We start from the raw sequence: 23485 nt of genomic DNA on the forward strand, positions 1-23485 counted from the left end.
AGAACAAATTAGGTTTTTTGGGCAACACTATATCCAGGGAGGGAGTGAAACCCGATGCGGATAAAATAGCGGCTGAAGGGTGAGATCGCCCCGTGGCGTACGCCAGTAGATGGAACCAGATACAGCGCAATGGAGCAAGAGCTCTAGGGAATAGTGTTGGCTGTTGACAACTTTAGGACCTATGTTTTTGGCAAAAGGTTTAGTGTACACACAGGCCACTGGTCCCTGCAATGGGTGGGAAAGTTGAAAGAGTCTTCAGCCAGGAATACGTGTTGGAATGAGCTTCTCGGTCAGTATAATATGAAAATTATATATACACCAGGAAAAAAATGTAGTAGCTGATTGGTTGTCATGAGCAATAACAGGAAATGCAGATGAGGAGTCTGGGGCACCGCCCGGTGTTATGAGATAGTTTCTGCGAGCTTGGACGCCTAGAGAAGAATAACAGGGTGAAGCAGAAGAAAGACCAGGAGACATAGAGGAAACAGAAGAAATAATTAATGACAAGAAGAGACAAATTATACGGAAGACGAAAACTACTGGATTGACCAAAATAAAATATAGTGAGTACGAGAGAAGTAAAATAACGACGATCTGGTCACAGGCATGTGTGAAGAACGACCAGATCTATCGAACATTGAATAGTGCTTCGAAGCCTGAAGAAAAGTATCACTTGTACGTTGGGGATAAAACCGTTTGGGAGATCAAGCGGCTATGGCGTGAACTGATAGTTATGGACAGGTCATTCGTCCATTCCAAACTAATGGTGGAAACCATTTTGAAAGAAGAACAACAACGAGAAGTTCCTCTAGCGTATCATAAGGATAAGACTAATCACCGTGGAATCCATTAGACTATGCAGGCCTTAAAGAGAAGATACTTTTGCTGGGGGATGGGAAAGACTATTTCGGAGGTTTAGGAAGCTGCGAGGTTTTTCTACGCACTAAATACGACAAATGCACCGCTCAAAGATATACAAAGTGACACATTTACATGGAAGGGGTACAAATGGGTGACCATGATTGACCTCTTCAGTAAAGCGGCAATGGTGCTCCAGGTGCAGGTCAGGTCGTCGGAAGCAATAATGGCAGCTCTCCGCTTGTGGTTTCAATTCTACGAAGTTTCGGAGCGCATCTCGTCAGATTCAGGCTGAGAATTTGATAATGCCATGATTCGAAAGGAAATGAAGTACCTTGACGTAATTTGGCATCCCAACACAACAGGGCACTCCAAGAGTAGAGGAGGCATAGAGCGGCTTCATAGCACATCGAGTGACCATCTTCGATTTTATCAGGTCGACCAAGGACTAGAACTGGACGTGGCTATGCCTGAGGCGATTGCGGCATATAATCATTCCATATATGCAGTTACGGGGTTTTCGCTATTTGAGGTCCTCTTTAGGCTTCACCTGCAGGACTATAAGGGCGGCTATACTCAATAATCACATTTCTCGAAATATGCTATGGGAGAAACCACGGGGAAGAATCAAAAAGGAAAAAAAAAACAGGAGGGTAGCACAGGAAAATTTAAAGGGCACAAGATCAAAATCGGAACGATCGTAAATAGAAAGTTAGGTTCTAACTGGGGTAAGGAGATACAGCAATACGAGGGCCCATTCAGGGTAATAATCATTAGGGAAAATAATATTGTCATAATAGAGAGTATCAAAGAACCAAAAAAGAGGAGAACTGTCCATATTGAACAGTTAAACCGGCAATGACAATAGAGACTGGAGTGTTCTAACGCCTCCACTTGAAATGTAGTTATTTATTCAATTTTTTAAGTGTTTTTTTTTTAGTTTGTTTCTGACTTTTGTAAAATTTTTATTTTATGTTGTTCATTTTATTGTACCAGGAGTCTTTTCCTTTATTTCTAAGTTGAATTTCTGTATACAGCTTTTACTTTTGGTGAGGTTGTGAATTTTTTTTTGTACTGTGGTAGTGGTATAGGTAGTTTTTTATATTGCAAATAGTTTGTATAATTTATTATTGATATGTTATTATATTGTACTGTACAAGTTTACAAGGATTGTTCGTAAACTGGCGGGAGGGGGTTACAGTCAGCTGTTACTTCGATGTCAGCTGACTGAGTAGATCAGCTGATCGAATTTATATAAAGAAATGCACTGAAATAAACTCAGTCCATTTTACAGCAGTCCAAGCGTGTTAAATCTTATTCCTTATTCTCTTTTTTAATATTTTGCTTTCACTAATACTTAAGTTATATACAAGTTAAGTATCGGCGAGAGCCAAATGTCAAAAAAGAGAAGAAGGAATAAGATGTAACACGTGTGAACTGCTGTAACCTAGCTTGATTGTGTTCGCTACATCTGTTATATATCCTCGATCAGCTGATCCCCTCAGTCAGCTGACATCGAAATAACAGCTGACTCAGACCGTAACTCCCCCCCACCAGTTTACGAACAATCCTCGTAAACTAATACTATATAATATAATAACATAGAATACAAGAACAATAAAGAAAAAATATTTACAATAAAAACAAATCATATATACATATCATTGAAAAAACTCACAAATTCCCTTAATAAACGCTAAATACATAATTTAAACCTAATAATAGAACAAGTTAGAATGAAAAAGAAATTATTTACAAAAAACAAAAACATAGCATGAAAGATAAAGGTCTACATATCAGTGTTTATATTTTAGGTTTAGCCAGTTCAAATTATTTACACCAAAAGATTAAGGGAGGGGATTAAGGTTCAAAGTCGAAATTATTAAAAGTGACTTTTGTGGACTATCTTGCGGATTCGTTTCTTCTTTGGAGTACTCTTCTCCACCTCAGAATCTGGGTGTTAATCTCCATCGGTTCCAGTTGGTCCGATCTCTGCCTACGGTACACATAGGGACATTGCCTCGCAATGTGTCCCTCGTTTCCGCACTCGAAACTCGAAACTTTTTGCTTTCCATAGAGCATGGTCTTCTGTCCCTGTTCGGTCAACCATCCGCTTCCAGATGTCTTCTTTAATCTCGCCTTAATTACGATACAGAATGTCCCCTTATCAGATTGAATTTGAATGAGTATACTTCTTTTCACTGCAGACCACTGCTGCCCTTAACGCCTCATCATCCTCACTGTCGAGGAGGTTTTCGGCTGTCTTTGCTTCTCTATTCGACCAATCAGTCGAACACTCCCTTTTAGGAAATAGCTTAACTACCTGGAAAACCTTTCAAGGTCGGAAACTGCCTTTCTTAAGTCCTGGGTTGTTGCCATGCGGACTTTGATCCATTCCAGCGTCGTTGCATGAGCTTTCTCCTGCCGAACTCTCGTTATTCGATGATTCTTCCCTATCATCTTCTTCTGCTTCATCCTGTTCTTCCTCTGTAGGCGTCCATTCCCGCAGTAACTGTCTCATAACACCGGACGGTTCTGCAGCCTCCTCCTCTACTGCATTTACTGTTATTGCTTGTGACAACCAATCAATATACATTACCAATACATTTTCTTTTCCTGGTAATTTCTATATTATACTTACCGAGAAGATCCTTCCAACGCGTAATCCTGGCCGAAGACTCTTTCAACTTTCCAATCCATTGGTGGGGTCTGTGGTCAGTGTGTACACTAAACCTACTGCCAAACACATAGGTCCTAAAGTTGTCAACAGCCCACACTATTCCCTAGAGCTCTCGCTCCATTGAGCGATGAACCTCTATCTGGTTCCATCTACTGGCGTACGCCACGGGGCGATCTCACCCTTCACTCTTCCCAGACAATATCGCTCCCAGCGCGTATTCACTTGCGTCTGTTGTGGTGAATTAGCGAGTAAAATCTGGAAACGCTAGCACTGGCTCCCGCTGCAGCTTCTCCATACATAGCCTGATGTTATCTTTCACCATTGGAGTTATCATCACTTTTCGGCCTTTCTTCAGTTCAGTTGTTGAGCGGAACGATTTCTGACACAAATCTCCTGTAATAATCCAATGTTTCCAACAACCTCCGAACTCCTTTCACATCCCTAGGAAAGGCCATCTTCTGTATAGCCGCTATTTTATCCGCATCGGGTTTCACTCCCTCCCTGGAAATAGTGTTGCCCAAAAGAACTAATTTGTTCTAGCCCCAGCAATGGTTTGTCTCCTGACAGTTTTAGCCCAAATTGCCAGATTCTATGGAAAACGCTGTGTAAATGTTGCACGTGTTCATCTTCGTTCTTACTGAACGCAAATATATCATCCATATAGATCTGACATACAGATTCGTCAATTCCTTTTAAAAGTTCGTCCATTAGGCGCTGGAAGGTTATGGAAGCATTTTTGAGCCCAAACGGCATTCTTGTAAATTCGTATTGGCCCATATCGAAAGTGAACGCCGTCTTATGTTGATCCTTAGGGTGCATTTTAATCTGATGGTATCCGGCCTTCAAGTCCAATGTGCTGAATACCGTTGCTCCGCTCAGGCTGTCCAAAATATCTTCAAATCTGGGGATCGGATACTTCTCGTTTATGGTATTCTCCATGTGCTTTCTGTAATCTATCACCACCCTGTACTTTTCGGTAATTTCACCAGGCTCGCTTTTCTTTTTTACTGCAACAATGGAGTGTTGTACGGGGATGTGCTGTCAATAATTATTCCTTGATGTTTTAAACTTTTGAGCTCATCCCGGAGGTGGTGACGTAGCGCCTGCGAGTATCTCCTTTCTTTCACATAAGTGACCTTGTCTTCTTTAAGTCAATGGACCGTCTTCCCAGTTGTCCCGAGCATGTCTCCTGTTAAAACGGTGTCACATGAGGTGGAGCAGGTTCTGGCCGGAGCGATGTCCCTGGACCTCATTCTCAGGGAGGATGTCGTTAAATATGAAGTTAAGAGGCAGGGACTAGAAGCGCTGCCGGAGGAGCTCCGAGAGAGGATCGGTGAGACTTCAAACTTATGGAAGAAAATACTGTGAGAGGACTCAATACAGGAGTGGAATGGACGGTGGGTAGCAAGCCAGAAGGGCGCTACTTTGAGAAAATTCTTCCCTACCGTCCTTTCTAGATTGAAGGCTAAATGAGTCCTCCCAGACTATTGGGTCTCACAGATCCTAACAGGACAGGAGGTGTTTCGGGGAAAGCTGTAGAGCTTTGGAAAGAACATCGACCCCCGGTGCCCAACGTGCGGAGTTCCTGAAACAGCAGAACACGAATAATAGATTGTTCTGCCATGGAAGGACAACGAGCCAGTCTGTCGAGAAAGACCCGGATTTACGCCCTCGCCGAGTCGGACTTTCCCTGTTTGATAGAAGAAGAGAATTATCCCTTCTTCAGGGAGTACTTTTACGGGTGGAAGGAGGTGGTGGGCCCCACTCATTTCACGATGGGAAGGACTTGACCACCAGAAGATGAGGAAGCTGACCCAGACTGAGACCAGGAGGGCTGGACCTGCCTGGTAACTGCAGGAGGCACCCAGACGGATGCAGTGGACAAGGTGCAGCTCCATCAGAAAGGCGCTAAACCTAGCGCTGGGCTGCACCACAGTAAAAAAAAAGAAAAATTAATAATTGAATAATTAATAAAAAAATTGGTGATCCTTAGGAGCAGTGGCCCCAACCCCAGCGCACTACCCCACTGCTCCCGCACCCCGTATGCCAGAAATGGCAAGGGAGGGGGATATATATATAAATAAAAAAGAAATGTCTCCTTTTAAAAATATCTTTCATATTCCCTATGCTTCCTTCTTCAGTCCTCAGCTTGATTTATTGCTCCAACCCGTGTGCCCTCGGTTTTTCTCTGTCGATGACATTTGTACATTTTACCCCCCAACTTAATTCTCCAATTTCCCTTGATATTCTTAACCCAAGCGATGCTTCCCTCACAATCTCTTTGTATTCCCTCGGCATACTCCCTACGATATGTACCGGCAAGTTCTTTCTACTAAATCCCCACCAGGTCAAACCTATCTCTATCTCGCCCTCTACTATACAATGGCCACCCAGGGTGATTAATTTGGATTGACATTCCTGAATCTGGTGGGTCCTCTCCCCATTACACAGTTTTTCTTGGGCTTCTTGGCACATGATGTTATTGGACTGCCGGTGTGCACCAGGCATCTCACTCCTACTATCTCTATTATAGGCAGACCACCGCTCTTCTCCCTCACGCTATAATTCAGCAGTGTGCCGACGCCCCTCTACCGACATCCCCTTCAGGTGTCTCGCGTCTTCCTCTCTCCAGTTCCTCGCCTTCATCCACCTTTTTTCCTTTGTTTCCATCCTCCTGTTTCCACTCTGCCCCCTTGATTTACTCGGTTCTGTGGCTCTTCAGCTTCTTCTTCGGTCTCCGACGTTCCCGTGGATTCACCTGATGATCGACTCAACCTCCGATTACTTCTCCGTATCTGTTGGGCGTTGATCTCCATTGGTTTGCCCCGGCCCACATCTCTTCTTCGGTACAAATATGGGCACTGTTTGGCTATGTGCCCCTCATTTTCGCATTTGAAGCAACTCGTACGCGGGAAATGTGCTACTAAATGCCCAATCTTTTCACAACCGTGACACTTGGAGTCCTTCCACCGACTATTGGCTTCTTCTATTTTCTTGGTTATTAGCCCTCTCTCTTCTCTCGTCTCCGTGTTCTCTCATTCACTCCAAGGGTTGGGCGTCTGTCTTGGTCGTTAATATTCTATCCAGGAAGAAGGAATAAGATCTGACGCTTGGACTGCTGTGAAATACTGGCTTTATTGTGTTCAGTACATCTCTTTATATAAATTCAATCAGCTAACCTCCTCAGTCAGCTGACATCGAAGTAACAGCTGACTGTAACTTACATATATATTATTTTTATAAATATTTTATTTTAATGTTTATCTTTAATATTTTTGGGTTTATTAATTGGTATTTTTTTTTGTTAAAAGATGATTACCCACAATTAAATTAAATAAAACTCAATCTATTAAATTATTGCATAAACATATGAGAGAACAGAAATTTACTGAACTAGATGAGGTTTCATCACAGAATGATTCACAAGTGAATAAACATATCTTAGGGGCTATTAGTACAATTACCTACCAACACAAAATTGACTTTTCTTTTTTTTCCTTATTCATTGATATTCCTTAATAATAGGTTTCCCTACATTTTTAAAGTTTTGTAGATTTAACATTTCTTGTAATTCAGATTTTTCAGGAGCCTCCATATATTGTTATAATGCTAACTGAATCTACTAGTCTTGTTTGACATTTAGTGTATTTTATCATGGTGACATAATTTTTTTAAATTATGAGCAGTAAGATAATGATAAATTATTGCAAAAAGTTAGTCCAATGAGCATAGTTATAAAAATTAAATTATCAGTGATACAAGCTGTGATGAGAGATTAGGAATTACAATTTTTTATTAGTAGGTACTAGTAGTATTACTCCCTAAGATGTATTCATTCACTTGCAATGACCCCTTATTAAAAAAAATTGAGGTTTTTATTAACTATAATTACTTAAAAATCAATATAACTTAGTGGAGCAAAATCTACTAGGTGCTGATATTTTTGGAACTAAGAGATGCTTTATTACCTGCTTTGTATAAAATATGTAGCTGTGCCTTGCCGTGGGAGGAAGCAATAATAATAATATCCTTTATTTATTCTGGAACGAGTCCCTTCAAAGTAACTGTACACAAAATAAAATTTGGGCTTTAGAGCCTTAGAGTAGGAAGAATAAATTTAAGTTTCAAAAATCAAAAAATAGAAATCATAAAATAAATGAATGGAATATGGTCCGGGTGCGGTTAAAAAAAAAACTCAAATAGTAGATAATTATACTATTTTATTATACTATGGCTCAATAAAATAGTATAATTATCTACTATTTGAGTTTTTTTTTACCGCACCCGGACCATATTCCATTTATCTATACACACGGTCAATCAATAATCTTCCAGTAAATCATAAAATAATATTAACTTAATATAATTTTTAATAATAATCAACTAAAAAAAAATTAAATAATGATAATTAACAAAAAATAGCAAATAATGTTAATGTCATTTTCTAATAGTCTAGTTCATCATAATTTGTTTTAATATGTATATACACTGTTTTATTATACGAATCAACTTACTTATGGTAGAAAAGACACCAACTAGATACCACATACTAAGTTGAGAGCCTCAATACAATTCCCCAAAACAATCTGTATTGTGAGTAAAATTTCAAAATAAGAACGTTTAGAGAAACTTACCCTGAAAAAAACTCCTTGGTGTGACCTAAGTTTTTCTGTAGTAAATATAAGTAAATGATCTAAATATTTAATTAGATAGATTCAAGTAGTTAGTAGTAAATTAATTATGCTTGGTAAATTAGTGGTAAAATGAATTTTTACTAGGTTGAAACAATAATCCGAAAGTGAGTCCATTTAATAATGCAATCACAAGAAGTCATTGCCCATGTGTTCACTACTAATGATAACAACATTGAAATTTTTTATATTACTTTTGTCTACCTAAATTAGTCATTTTCCCCACTGTGGACTGTAAAATAAATATTTATTGAGTCTAATTCTTATTTCCTCTCTTTATTTTCAATTAGTATTAAGTTATCAAATTTATTTATAAATTTGAATGTATCTTATGACCTGTTTATTTTCTTTATCTATTTTTCTTTAAATTAAATTTAAAAAAAAAATTATTACTTCTGTTAAACCTTAATGATGCTTAATGCTGATGAACAATAAAAAACTTTTTTATGTAATCTACCCAATATTTAGTGTAATCGACGGCTTCATTCATCATTTTACATCTTAAATTGCATTACTCAAGAAGTTGAGCTAGAATGGATGACCTGAGAATTAAAACCCTTTTTAAACCTCCCTCTCCTGATACTCCTCACTTAAAATACCTGTTTGTGGAAATTTTCTTTCTTCCATCTTTCCTTCTATGTATCATAGTATATCATTCCCCTCATGCCCAATTCGACCCTATGTTTGAATCTTCTCTTTCCACTTTTCAATTCAACAATACAATAACTGGCGAATTCAGCAAATACTAGGGATTTCAACTCCAATCTGTCCTCTGGCTCTGCTGATAAATCATACCTTGTAGACCTTTTCCATTCCGTAGACCTTTTTATTGTTCCGTTTCAGCTTTCCCATCATACCCAGTTCACAAATACATGGCTAGACCTTTTCATAATAGATTCTTACCAAAATTTATTAATCTCCTCTCTGACCCCAGTGCCTTTCCTCTCACACCATGATCTCATCCAAATTTCCTTCAACATTTCAACTCCTAAGCTAATTTTTAAACAAAACTCCTTGTGCTAACCTTGACTCACTAACATCTCACAAACTTAATTCTTTTCTTGATTCACTATCCCAATCCCTTGAACCTGTAAATTCCTCTTCCTCCATCGATGAAATGATAAAATGCCTTTCTACTAATCTCACCACTTTCCTAAATTACCTTGCACCCTTCAAGGCCTCTACTTTAAAATGTCACATGGCCCTCTAAATCAATTCTGAAATCAGAGAGACGATGAGAAGAAGAAAATTTAGCCAGGAGACGTTTTAGGTGCACTAGATCGTCAGAAGTCTACTCCTCATTTAAATTCTTAAGAAATCTCATAGTCCATTGAATGAAGTTCCCTTTCTAGACTTCAATTTCAGGCCTATCTCTATTCTCTCTAATCTATCAATACCATTTGAAAGAAGTCCATTCACAGCTTAGCAACTTCCTTGAACAAAAAGCTCTCCTTCATCCTCTCCACTCTGGTTTCCAACCCCAATATTCTGTTGAAAAGAAAATATGAACTTCAAACCTCTATTGACAAACAAAAAATCAACTTCCTTGTTCTTTTCGATTTCACAAAAGCCTTCAATTCAGTCAATCATAGCATCCTCCTTTCCAAACTCCAAAACCTCTCCCTATTGAATATTGTCTTAAAGTGGTTCCTTTCCTTCTTATCATTTCTCTCCCAAACTTTCACAATTCCCAATAACAACCTTCCTCCTTCCTTCTACTAACCCTTTTCTCAATATATTTTAGCAACCTCCCTGATTCTATTCTCCATTCACAATATCACTTTTACACTGAAGACCTGTAAATTTACCTATCCTTTCAACATGCTGAAATGCTTGAGACGATATGCAAGCTACAAGACGATATAGCTAGTATCAATGAATGGGCATCAAACAACAATCTCAGGCTCAATGTTGAAAAAACAATGGGTATTCTTATCAGTTCCAAGAGCCTGCTTAATTCCCTTCCTTACTATCTCCTACTCTATCCCAATCACCAACCCATTTAATTCCACACCTGAGTTAAAAACCTTGGAGTGATTTTAAACACCTATCCTGGAATGACCATATTTCCCAAATTACCCTAAACTCTATTGCTATCTTCAAACAATTTCTAAGACTCCGTGATTCTTTACCCCCCCCCCCAAAAAAAACCTATCAGTTTCTAGTTACCTCCCTCCTTTTTCCTTATTTTGATTATGGTTTGAGTAGGCAAGAGATGAGACTGAAGGGATGAATATATTGTTTTATAAGATTCATCTTCAGGATCTCTAGACACTCTCATGTCTCTAGTTGGTACACCAAATTAAAATGGTTTCACCTTATTTTCTATCGGAAATAATTCCTTGGTTTCTATATCTTTAGAGCCTTTAAAACTAAAAAGCCTCCCTATATCCTTGATTTCTTCACACTGTGTTTCTCTATCCACTCCTTAAATATGAGATCACAGCCCTCAAACTTCTCCCTTCTCATGGAACGGTTATCTTGAAAAATCCTTTAAACCTTGTTCTGGAATTTCCTACCCACATCCATCCATGAAACCTTTTCATTAAACATAAATTATTTCTCCACCTCCTCAACCATCAATCTGCCTTAAATCTGTTGCAATAACAAGATGTATGATTTTTTTAAATTTATATATTTCAATTTATTTTATTGTTACTTTATATGATGACTATTTATAAATATCAAGCTTGAAACTTCAGCACTTTGGTTTTTATTTTATATTATTTTAAATTTTATTCTTTATATTACTATTTTTATTATTGCAATGGTTTTGTTATTTAGTTATTAAACCAGTATATGCATACAATTGGCACAGTGTGATCATTCTTAGGGGATAAGATGTTCCAGTATAAAATTACTTTTTTTTTACCGCAACCCTGACCATCTTCTTATATTTAAAATTACTTTTCATTTCATTTAAGTCATTTTCATCATACTATTCAATTTAATGTACTTATATGTGTTTACTTACAGAGGGAATTTAAGGAATTCCCGACAACAAGTCATGCAGAGGATTGGGCACGATTTAGTAAGTTATTTAATTTTTTTTTAGCATTATCAACTATTTTTATTGTCATTTTTTCTAAAATAAGAATCTGTGAATGTATGATCATTTCCTTTTTTTTTTCTATTTCAGTATATTATTTAAGGCTAACTTTAGAATATGTAAGTATTGTATTCAACATGTATTCTCATCTATACTTCATTGCTTATGATGCTTTAAGCTTGTCTTGTGGTTACCTGACATTGTGATTGGTTGTAAGAATTAGATTATCTTCTTTCTACATTTCTAATAAAAAATTAACTTAGTATTTATTAATCCAAAGGTGATTAGTCATATTTTGTAATAATAAAATTTATTATTGGTCTATTTCATAAAGAAGTATATTTTATAAATTTCTGTATTTTAAAAAGAGGTGATTGAGACTAAAAATAAATGATTAGTTCCAAAAACACATTCCATTGTTCTTGCAAAATCACGAATTACCATTTTTTTTTTTTTTAATAATTTATAATTATATTATTATTTTGTTTACTGGAACACTTTATATTTCTATCTCTGAAGTTAGATTATTTTCAGAAGAATTTAAATCATGATCCTTTAGTCTCTTTTGTCCAAGTGTATAGATAACTCACCAATATTCTGTCACTTCAGAGCTAAAAAATTATTGTTCTTACATTCTTATTTAAAAGCCACTAGCAAATAATTTGTTAACATTCAATGTCATAGGTAACATAAATACCCAATGCAGACTAAAAAATCATAGAGACCCAGTATCATCTCCTGTCACTAAGTTGAACATAAAATTAATAGAATATTTAAATACTATTCTGGCTAGTTAGTTGTCTCTTTTTTGCAAATACTGCTTTTAACACACTGGATAGATTATACTCCAAAACTGATATATAAAAAAGGTCCATTGACTGAAATGTCTGGATGTGCTGGAAGGTGTGAAGGTCAATTATTTAAAGGAATATAAAATCAACCCTGAGGTCATCAGTAGATATTTCCACTGTAACAATCCCATCCTTTTTTGTTTTATGATGAAATACTGTATGTATGATGTCCACCATGAATAGCTCTCTATAACATACTAGACTTATTTCATACTTATATCCTACTCCAGCTATTTTCAGTTATCTTATTTTAAAAAGTACAGTATATAGCACCATATATATCCCCTTCTAAAATTGAAAGTCTACGTATAGGAATAATTTACAGTAACGTGTTGTTAGAGTGCTACCAATGGATAGTTTCTCTACATGCCTGTATGCCATTTTAACTGAGATCAAATTTACTAAATGTATAATTGTAAATAGCAATAAATAAATAAAATTAAAAATGTGTTTAAATTAGATAAAATTTATTGATAACTCTAATTCTGCATTCTGCCTGCATATAACATTTTTTTTATTGTAATCATGATTTTAATGAACTAACTGCATGGGTATTTAATGGAACTAGCCTCATCTTTTTTATTACATATAACTAATGCTTGTATTATGAGCTATTATTAAAAAAAAAAAAATATTTATACCAATCTTAAGATGATTGATTTTGTTTCAGTTTCCATCATAATGCCAAAGTTGACGTGTTTAAAATAGCCTATACTTTAATGATATCATCTTTATTCAAAATAATGGCTACAAAAGTAGAAGATAAAAATAGCTGAAAATAGAACCGATATTTCTATTTGGCAGAGAATAATGATTGTATTTCATTTATGATATAAGATATAATTATAAACCATTTAAGTATAAAGATTGTTAAAAGTTCTTTAGTAAATGTGTAGATGAACTATGCCCAGGGCCATTTAAGGATCTTTATAAAAAGTTGAACAGATGTTAGATTTTCTACATTAGCAGGTAAGTTTAGTGTCATTATAATTAAACTGGGGATTGGTGTGGATAAAAACAAATGTGTTTTTTCTCATTAGCTTAACTAAAAATCATTCAAATTTACAGGATTGGAAACTTTTATTTTCAGGTATTTTATGATATACTTAAGAATAGCACGAGTACTTTTTAATGTATTCAACTTCCTATCATTATATGTAATATGCCGTTATTATATTATATATAATACATATTATATTATATGTAATATATAACTATCAGTGCCGTTAACTTTTAACTTGAGAGTTTCAATGCCCAAGAGAGAAGAAAATTTATATGAATCATTTTAAAATGTTTACACTTGTAAGTGAATACATACATATACATGTACAAGTGTTATGTATATTATATAAGATATATATTACCTGAGTACTTTTCAGTGTATTCAACTTTCTATTATCATCTTTATATGTACAATGCCATTAACTTGATAGCTTCGATGTCCAAGAAAGAAGAAAATTTATGTTATTCATTTTAACATTATAGATAGTTGACCGTAGATTACTGATTGGAGAAGATGGTTGGGGGGTGCGATCAGCAAAGAAACAACATAAATAAACAAAAAAATATTTATTTATGCCTAAATAAATAAATAAATATTTTTTTGTTTATTTATGTTGTTTCTTTGCTGACCGCACCCCCCGACCATCTTCTCCAATCAATAAAATTAAAGTGTATATATAAGTACATTAATAGTTAAGTCTGGAAATTTAATGAAGTATCTTAGACAAATTTACTTTATTATGTGAACTAACTGAGAGAAAATCCTTCTTTATTCTAGTGGTAAAGCCATTATATATTTTTTTCAGATGATGATTACATTAATCAAGAAACTCAAACATCGGAAGATTCATTGATTTATAGGATTCGGTTCATTGAAAACATTTATGTAAGTGATTGTTTTAAATATTTGAATTAGTCTTAATTTTTTTAATTACTACTATTATTGATTTTTTTACCATGTTAAATGATTTTTGCTACATAACTGTTTATTGCTGTGGGTTGAAGCTAGTTTTCCTTTTATATACACGCATCAAACCACTATTACAAACTACTCAATCCATATTTAAAAGTCACACTTAAAACCTTTTGAACTGTATTTAAATTTTCATTATATTCAAGTAACTCTCAATTTTTTTTAAAAAAATGTACCTCCTACATTAACCATGTATGCATGTAATGCAAGCCAGGCTGATCTGGTATTAAATAAATAAGTAAATTTCTAATTCTAATATAAAATGAATGTGCATGTTTATTTATAGAGGGAAACTGATTATTTGATAGTACGCCGTCCAGCAAACTGGGTGCCATTCGGTAAATTGTTTAATATATTTATTGCTTTATTTGATTTATATATATATTCACATTTAGTGAAAACTTTTTTTTTTATTGTAGATGAACAGGCTGAGAGACAAGCTGAAGCTTATGTAAACCATGGTGTAAGTGATTTTTTTTTTATTTAGTGTTGTTTTTTTATTGTTATTATATTATTGTGAACTTTTGTTTTTCTTATATAGCTTTTTATGTTCGTTGGCGTATTTTATAAACACCACAATCTATCACTCAATTGACATAAAAGTACCAGTAACACAAAACAGTGTTTTCAATAAGTCTTTAATAAACCAAAAAATAAATACAAGTTTTATTTGCTTTTTATCGAGTAAAACAAATGGATCACAATGATAATTAAATAACACCACAATCTATCACTCAATTGACATAAAAGTACCAGTAACACAAAACAGTGTTTTCAATAAGTCTTTAATAAACCAAAAAATAAATACAAGTTTTATTTGCTTTTTATCGAGTAAAACAAATGGATCACAATGATAATTAAATAATAGGTGTTCACATTTTTTTAGAAGGGTTAACTGATACTTTTAAAAAAATAACCAATTTAGATTCACTTATTTAAACCACAAACTGTATACCACAATTACATATTTTAACCAAAATAAAACAAAAATCTAAAATGTGTACAAAGAAACTGACAGTGTTTAACTTCCAGTGGTACACCACTACAGTATCTTAAAGCTGAGAAAAGTTATAAAGTTTATATTCTGTTTGAAGTATAATTTTTATTTTCATTGATTAAAATAGTGTAACAAATCATTCATTGTATATTGTAAAGTTTATATTGACAGAGATAGCTCTTAAAAATCTTTTTAAGTTTATTTACTTGATTTTTTTATAATATTCTGTTCCTCAGTTCTAATCAAGAGAAAAGAATTTAAAACTTATAGAAGCAAAGAAATCGAGGAGCAAACGTTTATCTTTTATTCTGTATAGGTCAATTAATGAAATTAAAAGATACAATGATATTATCCGGTATAAAAACAGATGAGGTAAGCAGATGATAATCCATTCCCGGAAGTTAACAGTTTCGATACCTAAATTTCATAAATAGTTACCATCACTCAGGAAATATTAAGGAGAGGAACGAAGGTCAGTGAAACATGGTAATAGTGGAATGGGATACATAAAGCCCTACTTGAAGGTGTAGCCTAGTCATCAGTTCTCACATGGAATGTCATGAAACAATAATAAAAAAATTTGGTGCATCACACAACGTTCACTTACAAACCTACTGATGTTCTCAGTTTTGTGTAGATTAGTTGGCTCGTGTTCCAGTTAATACTATGTTTGTTGTTTCTGAAAAACAAGTTAAAAGACCAGGCTTGGCTAAAATTATGAACAAAACATTTTTATTTTTTTGTTGCTGTAAAAGGAGGCCTTGAAACCTCTCCTGGGGAAGAGTCAGTGCCCATCACAGCAGCCAAGCCATCCATCTGTCAAGCCGAAGGAGGTACGCAAACAGTGGTCATTTCACTGCCAGTTCTGCAGGCTAGGAAGGTTATGGCTCAAGGTAAGTTAAGAGCAGGCCTGGTTGTTAGCCACATACACAAAAGATTTAGAGTTCCAAAGTGTTTCCATTGCTGGGAGTATGGACACATAGCTTGGAATTGTGTTAGAAAGGATAGGACCTCCTTATGTTGAAACTATTGTCAAGTAGGTCACAAACCTCAAGTGTCTAGCTTTCTGTTCAGCATGGTAAACCATGACGCAAGTCCAACAAAATTGTAGATGAGGATACTCCAGTTGAATTTGAACCACTGTGAAACTTCTCAGGATCTCCTTTACCAAACTACACGGGAACAGTACATCAAAATCTCTATTATCTGCAGAAAATACAAAAATCTGGATTGCAGCTCATGGGTATTCAATGTCAGTGGTAAAGCTGCTATATCTTTAGATGTTACACCTATCCCAGCATCAAAATGCAAGGATTTGTGAATTTGTTGGATTGTATTATCTTAAAGGCTAGTTGCCACAAGCCTGCTATGATTACTGATAATTTCAATGCATGGGCAACAGAATGGGAAAGTACGATAACAAATCAATGTGGTGAAGTTCTTCTGGAAGCTTTTGCACAAATAAGTGATATGATCCTTATGAACACTGGAACAAACCCGATGTTCACTAGAGCAGGAAGATCATCTATTATAGATTTAACCTTTGCCAGTGGTCGCCTGCAACAGTTTGCTACTTGGAAGGTTTTTGGATTTTATACTCACATTGATCACCAGGCTCTCTTGATTACACTGGATACACCTACAAGGATACACAGAGGGTGTAAATGGGCTCTCAAGGGCTCAATCTGGATTTCCTAAAGAGCGATCCACGGTAGATGCTATTGGATTAGTAGTCGAGAGGGCCCATACAGCATTTGCAGGAGCAAGGTGGGGGTTTGCTAAGTGTTATGCAGCAATGACCTGTCTAGATGTCAAAAATACTTTAAACACTGCAAGATTAGATGCCCTACAGACTATGGCGGTATCAGTCTATTTTATGAGAATTTTTACAGACTACTTTAGAGATAGAGTTCTGTTTTATCTTTCAACACCATCACTATCACAGCAGGTAGGCACGAGATTCATTCTCAGCCATATTTAAAATACCTATGAGTTATGATTTATGAACGTCTCCGGTTTAATGTTTACATGGAGTATACCAGAGCCAAATCTGCTAAATTGGCAGCCTTATTGTCATACCTTAGGCCAAATGTTAGAGGTCCTTGAGAAAGTTGCAGAAGGCTTCTTGCTATTGTTGACCCCTCAATCATGCTATATAGAGTTCCAATTTGGAAAGTAGTGATGGTTGCCAAATCACACAGGAGACAGATGGTTTCCGTTTATTGCAGAGCTTCCTTAAGGACAGTAAATACTTTTCGAACTGTTCCCTATAAGGCGGTATGCGAGATAGCCAGAATGCCGCCTGTTAAACTTCTTGTTGAAGAAAGAAGTAGGCACTATAGAGGACACCCTAGCATTTAAAGAGAAGAAGAGTGGAAAATAACCATTGATCAGTGGCAATAGCATTGGGAAGTTATAGAGGCCGGTAGATGGACTTGCAGGTTGATACCCGATGTTGGTTTGTGGTATGGTCACTGACATGGTGAGGTAGATTTTTATGTAACCCAATTGTTGACAGGATATGAATGCTTTTGAGCATGTCAACACCGATTTAAATTGGACAACACCAGAGAATGCCCTGCATGTCAGACTATCGAGGAAACAGCAGGAAGAAATTCACCACAGTCGTCCTTAATAGGTTGAGAGCAGAAGAGAGGGCCAGAAGGTGCGACTAGCATGATAAACATGAAAACCATGGAAGAGAACAATGAGGCAGCCTCACCCATTTCCCTCCATGAACTAATACCTACCGGCGGTCCCGTGGAAAGGAATGAACAGGTGTATGGAGGTGGTTTTGGTGGCTAAAAATCTCACACACGGTGAGGTCCGGTACAGGTCTATCCATATCTTTTGAAAATTTCCCTTAACCCTTGTCACAAATACACCCACTCACACACAGACCATTTTGTGAAACTTGGTTATTTGGCTTTAGGGGACCTCAAAATATGAATTTAAGTTGAAAACTCGAATTTGAAATTTTGGAGGATCACAATACTTTCCTTATTGTTTATTTCATTTATAGGTAAGTGAAAGTATAAATGAATTTTCTTGTAAGAAAACTTTTGTTACTAATTAATTCTCATTATATTTGGTCAAATAGGAATCTCATTATTACCTTTACCATTTATTCAAGTTTTTATGGGTTAATTTTAAGTAAATGATTATGAAATATTGGTGTGGAGCATTGGAACTACCTTGGCTTCTCCCTGGGTGTCTGCGCCAATTGCTTCATTGAAATATGAAGTAACTTATTGAGATAAACTTACATCACATGTGTGAAATAACCCTGTTATAAATCTGTTTTTTTCTTGGTACAATGGGAAAATGTAACATTATCACCTCTCATAGCAAAGCAACAATTATGAATAGCTATTTCCTTGCCTGAGTTTATAAATTCATATGATCATTGCTTACACTGGTCTTCTACCTTGAAAATAAAATGTCTGATTTGCTGTCACTGTCCATAATAAAGGTGAAAGTCTCCTTAGTTGTGCCTCAAACTCCTTTGATCCCTCAATGCTTAAAATGAGACTTAACTGAGAATGTGCTTTGTTGTCTGAACAATGCTAATAGTGATGAACACGGTAGTGATGATACTTGATTTCTGATAAATATCTAATGAAGCAAAATATAAAAATTTCAACATTTAAATAAAATTCCCAGAATTACCTAATGTACTCTGGAGAGTACAAAATTCTATCATCTGAGAAATATTCCCATAAGAGAATGTCTCAAAATTAAATTAAAAAAATTCTAGACGACAAAGGTGCTTTCGAAAACATGACTCCTAAAATGGAATAAATAACTAAGTGATGAAACTGCTATTGGTTTTTGCATTATTTATATTTAGTGTTATATTTTATATTCTTATCTATGTTTTGTTAATAATTGATAAGTATGGTATTGGTCATTAAAAGCTTCTTAAATAAATGTTAATAAAAAATTGAATGAGCTGATAGTACCATGTGGTAACTTTTATCCTTGAATTAAATAAACTACAAATTCAACCTACAGCCGATTGAAGTTTGTGTATTCCAGTAGTTTATGCAAGGGGGGTTACCATGGAATTTACCTTACCCTCTTCTATGAAATTTATGAAAGAATAACATTTTCACACCTATTAACATAAGGCTTGTACTTAAAGTAATTCTTATGTAATAAAATTACAAATAACCAACCATTAAAACAACATAAATAATCAACTGTTTGAGCAGGTGACTACAATTCCATTTTCTTATGAAATCCCTCCTCCCTTTTCATAAATTCCCTGATAAACAACTATGCATTTTATATTATTTATATTACACTTGTCTGCAATCCTGGTTTATAATATTTTTATTTGGGGTATTCCTAAACAATTTCAGATGATTTTAAATCTAATTAATGCTCTTTTTTAAATGTTCAAAATCATCCTGGGAAGATATGAAGTTATTAAAATACTGGATTTATCCAGTAAAAAAAAAAGTAGGGACAAAATTAAACTTTATTGGCGCACAAATCAAATTTATACTTTCTTTCTTATACTATGTATGAGACAATATGATAATAATACTTTATTTATTCTGGGACGAGTCACTTTCGAATAATACAGAGAAATATACAAAAGTGGCTGAGGAGCCTCAGAGATACTTAAATAGAAATACAAAGAAATATAGTCAGTCATTACAAAAAATAATTATAAGTTACTTTCTCACTTTAATCAGTTGGACAATAAAAGATAAATAAATAAAAAAGAAAATGATGTAAAAATAATTAAGAATGATGTAATAATTTATATACATATTTATAATCATATCAATTTACAATTTTATAGGGCCTGAATAGATAAGAAATGATTGAACAGGCGGGATTTAAAGGTAGGGAGGGTATTGGAGCGCAGATGTTGGAAGGGATGGAGTTCCATAGGGATAAGAATCGGATAATGAACGATCTATCAAAAGCAGCGGTTCGTTGGGCCCTTGTCACCTGAAGACCGGGAACGGACATTGTGGGAACGAATAGAGGATTTGAATTGAAGGAGCTCAGAGATGTTTGAAGGACGGCGGGATTGGATGACTTGGAAGATGAAGGATGCCAGGAAATACTTACAAGGATAGAAAGGATAACGCCACTTTAACTCTGCATAAAAACGGGAAACAGAGGCGTCTTTTGGGATCCCGAAGATGAATCGTACACAGAAATTTATCAAATGTTTTAATTTCGCCTCGAGATCCCCAGAGTTGTCCCCATATACCGTACAGCAATAGTCAAAGTGGGGAAATATTAGAGAAGTGACTAGGAGCCTAGGGGTTTCAAATGGAAATAGGAGGTGGAGGTAATTTAGACATTTTAAAGTGGAAAAGGTATGGCGGGAGATGTTGGATACAGGGTTTTTCCAGGAAAGCATTTGATCAAAGGTTTTCCCAGGTTTTTATGGTGGGGTAAAATTTGATGGGACTATCATGTAGGAACAGTTTTAAGGAGATGATTGGAGCCTGTTAAGATTGCCTTCGTCTTCTCCGTATTTAGCTTCAACTTTTTAGCTCTCGCCCATTCACAAATCCCATCCAAATCTTCTTGAAGTTTCTCTGTGGCTGATAATAGGTCAGAAGGCGGGAAGGACAGGTATATTTGGAAATCATCTGCATAGATGTGGTATTGGGAGTGATAGATCTGGAGGGGAAGGTCATTAATGTAAATAGTAAACAGAGTAGGAGATAAAGAGGAGCCTTGAGGAACACCACAGGGAAGGGAGAGGGTCTTAGATGGAGGTTGACCTGGGACGACTACATACTGGGACCAATTTGAGAGAAAGAATTTGAATCAACACAGGGTACTGTTAGATAGAGGAAGATTACGCAATTTAGTAAAGAGGATATTATGGTCAACAGTGTCAAATGCTTTGGAAAAGTCTAGAAAGATGAGGATAGTGAGGTTTTGGTGGTCATAGGTTATTTTAAGGAGAGCAGATTACGTTGAATAGCCAGATTAGAAAGGTTTGATAAGGGAACGTTCCTCTAGGAAGTCGGAAAGTTGATTTTTTACAAGGCGTTCTAACGGTTTTGAAAGGTTAGATAGGAGAAAAATAGGATGGAATTCGTGCAGTGAGCTAGGATTGAAAATTTTCTTCAAAGTTCGGACTAGGGTAGTTTTCCAGGAAGATGGGAATATGGAGTTTTACAGTGAAAAGTTTTAAATGTGGTAAAGGACCGGAATAATGATAGAAAGGCTGGATTTTATTTGTTTTCCTGGAATATTATCAGGGCCATAATCATTAGTGCAGAGGAAAGTAATTCATCATAGGACAGATGTGAGAATTCTTCAGGATTGAAAATGTGATGTTGAATATCGGAAGTAGAAGAATTATGAGTGTATGATAAGAAATGGTCATTGAGATTATCTGGAGTCACATGAAAGGACCTAAGATTGTTGGATTCTGGTAGGGATAGGTTATGAAGTATTTTCTATTTGAATTTGGAAACAGGAGCATTGGAAAGGGCCTTATGAAAGTAGGTGGCTTTAGCAAGTCGGACTGCGGATTGGTTTTCATTCTGGAGGTTCTTGAAAGACGTATAATCGGTAGGTAAACGGTATTTGCGCCTAGCTGCATCTCTTCTTTTGATTGTTTCCTTTATTTCAGGGGTCAGCTAAGGTGTAGTGGGACGACGTATGGTTCTGGTTTTCAAAGGAGCATGGATATCTCTTATGGATTGTAGGTTTGAGGTCAGGGTGGTGTGGTTACCATAGGGTCAATGCAGTTATAGAAATATTTGATGTCCCATTGGAAAAAATTAAGGTCAGGCTAAAGGGATTCATAGGAGATAAGGTCTAAATTGTGGTATAAAACTATTTTGGGAGTGAAGGATTTCACGGGTAGGTTGTATGTAATTTGGATCAGACCATGTGATGAAAGAAATGGAATGGGATATTGAGAAGATGAAAAGATTTTGATGGGGGAGTCACAGGGGTAAAGGTCTAACCTAGTGTCGGAAAATTTGGTGTGATGGATAAGAAAATAAGGAACAAGATAAATGTTAAGTGAAAACAGCAGGTGAGTTAAGAAGTATTTTTCTGAAGATTGTGAGAGCATATTTTGTTGAAATCTCCGGTGACGATAATATTGGTGTAATGGGAAACCAGGTTGACAAAGGAGGATTCAAAGAAGTTGTCGATTGGAACACGAGGAGCGCGGTAAACTATGGCAAATAACAGAGGAGAGGTAATGGAGGAAATTTCAGTGAACATGTATTCCGTGTGAGGGAAGTCATGAGAAGGAAACTGTAGGAGGATTTTGGTCTCAAGACTTCCATGAATACATAATCCATCACCACCTCCTGTATGATCAGATCTGTCGTGGCGTAGGAATGAGTAATTTGGTAGGAAAATAATGGGTAATGAAATCACCTGAACGATAAAAAAATGACCTAAATTTGACATTGATATAAATGGAAGTATTAACAAAGATATCACAAATTTTTTATCTCATCTGGTCCCTCTATCTATATAAATAAAGATGTAATGTCCATTTGTTATTTAACTAAAATTTTTGAAAGTTCCTAATCAATTAACATGCTGTTTATTATTTTTTTTTTAACGTTTGGAATCGTCCTGGGAAGATTCTTAGCAATTGAAATCCTGGATTTATCTGGTAGAAAATAAGTTATAAACCAAATTAGAAATTTATTGGCTCATAACTCAAAATGTATACATTCCCTACAAAAATCAAATCATTGAAATCTAGCTATTATTTGCTAAGATATGGTATATTAAACATTCCACCCATATTTACTGAAATTTTGTCACATAATGTGTGTAGGATCTCTCAGAATTTTTTTCTAAATTTGTGTAATAACATGAGTACTTCTACTCCATAGCATGTTAGATGTTCATTTGAAAAATAATTAATTGTATAGATACATAGCTATGTATACACAGCCAATGGAACAACTAAAATATTGTGTATCCACTAGACTTTTGGAATTGAAGTTCTATTTCTTTTATGTTTGATCAGACTAAGACACAGCCACATATGAATGGGTAGGGAAAAAATAAGCATGCACACATACCTATATTTATTCTTTTTTTATTCATAAAGTTATACATTTTCAGTTTGAATCGGAGAGTACTACACCACCGTTCCAATTGGTGGAGGCCACTGCACAATGTTCTCCGATGTCCCATTTGGTGTTGCACACTGTACAGCGTTCTCCACGAACCCGATTGTTGGTGCTCAGAGCAGAGGCTTCAACTCAGACCCAATGGGCGGAGCCAACTGCAGAATGTTCCCCACATTCCCTTGCGGTCCCAAAACCTTGGGACCTTATTGTATTTAACAATGATTTTGAGGTATAAATTATGTCATAAGTACAAACTTTAGACCTATTGAACTATTTAAGTTTTTATAT

General features: G+C 35.5%; 1 protein-coding gene across 1 annotated transcript in view; it reads left to right on the forward strand.

Annotated features, from left to right (window-relative positions):
* Window positions 1-23485, forward strand: part of Eps-15 (Epidermal growth factor receptor pathway substrate clone 15) — a gene marked incomplete at its 3' end in the record, with an annotated part of 108494 nt that overhangs the window by 57041 nt on the left and 27968 nt on the right. Inside the window, 5 exon segments of the mRNA XM_067046311.1 lie at window positions 11206-11260; window positions 13938-14017; window positions 14391-14442; window positions 14524-14567; window positions 23190-23426. Of these exon segments, the coding sequence (XP_066902412.1) occupies window positions 11206-11260; window positions 13938-14017; window positions 14391-14442; window positions 14524-14567; window positions 23190-23426 (468 nt within the window).

The sequence above is a fragment of the Halyomorpha halys genome, unplaced genomic scaffold (assembly GCF_000696795.3).
Source record: "Halyomorpha halys isolate HHAL.00 unplaced genomic scaffold, Hhal_1.1 Scaffold1590.1, whole genome shotgun sequence".
Lineage (NCBI taxonomy): Eukaryota > Metazoa > Arthropoda > Insecta > Hemiptera > Pentatomidae > Halyomorpha > Halyomorpha halys.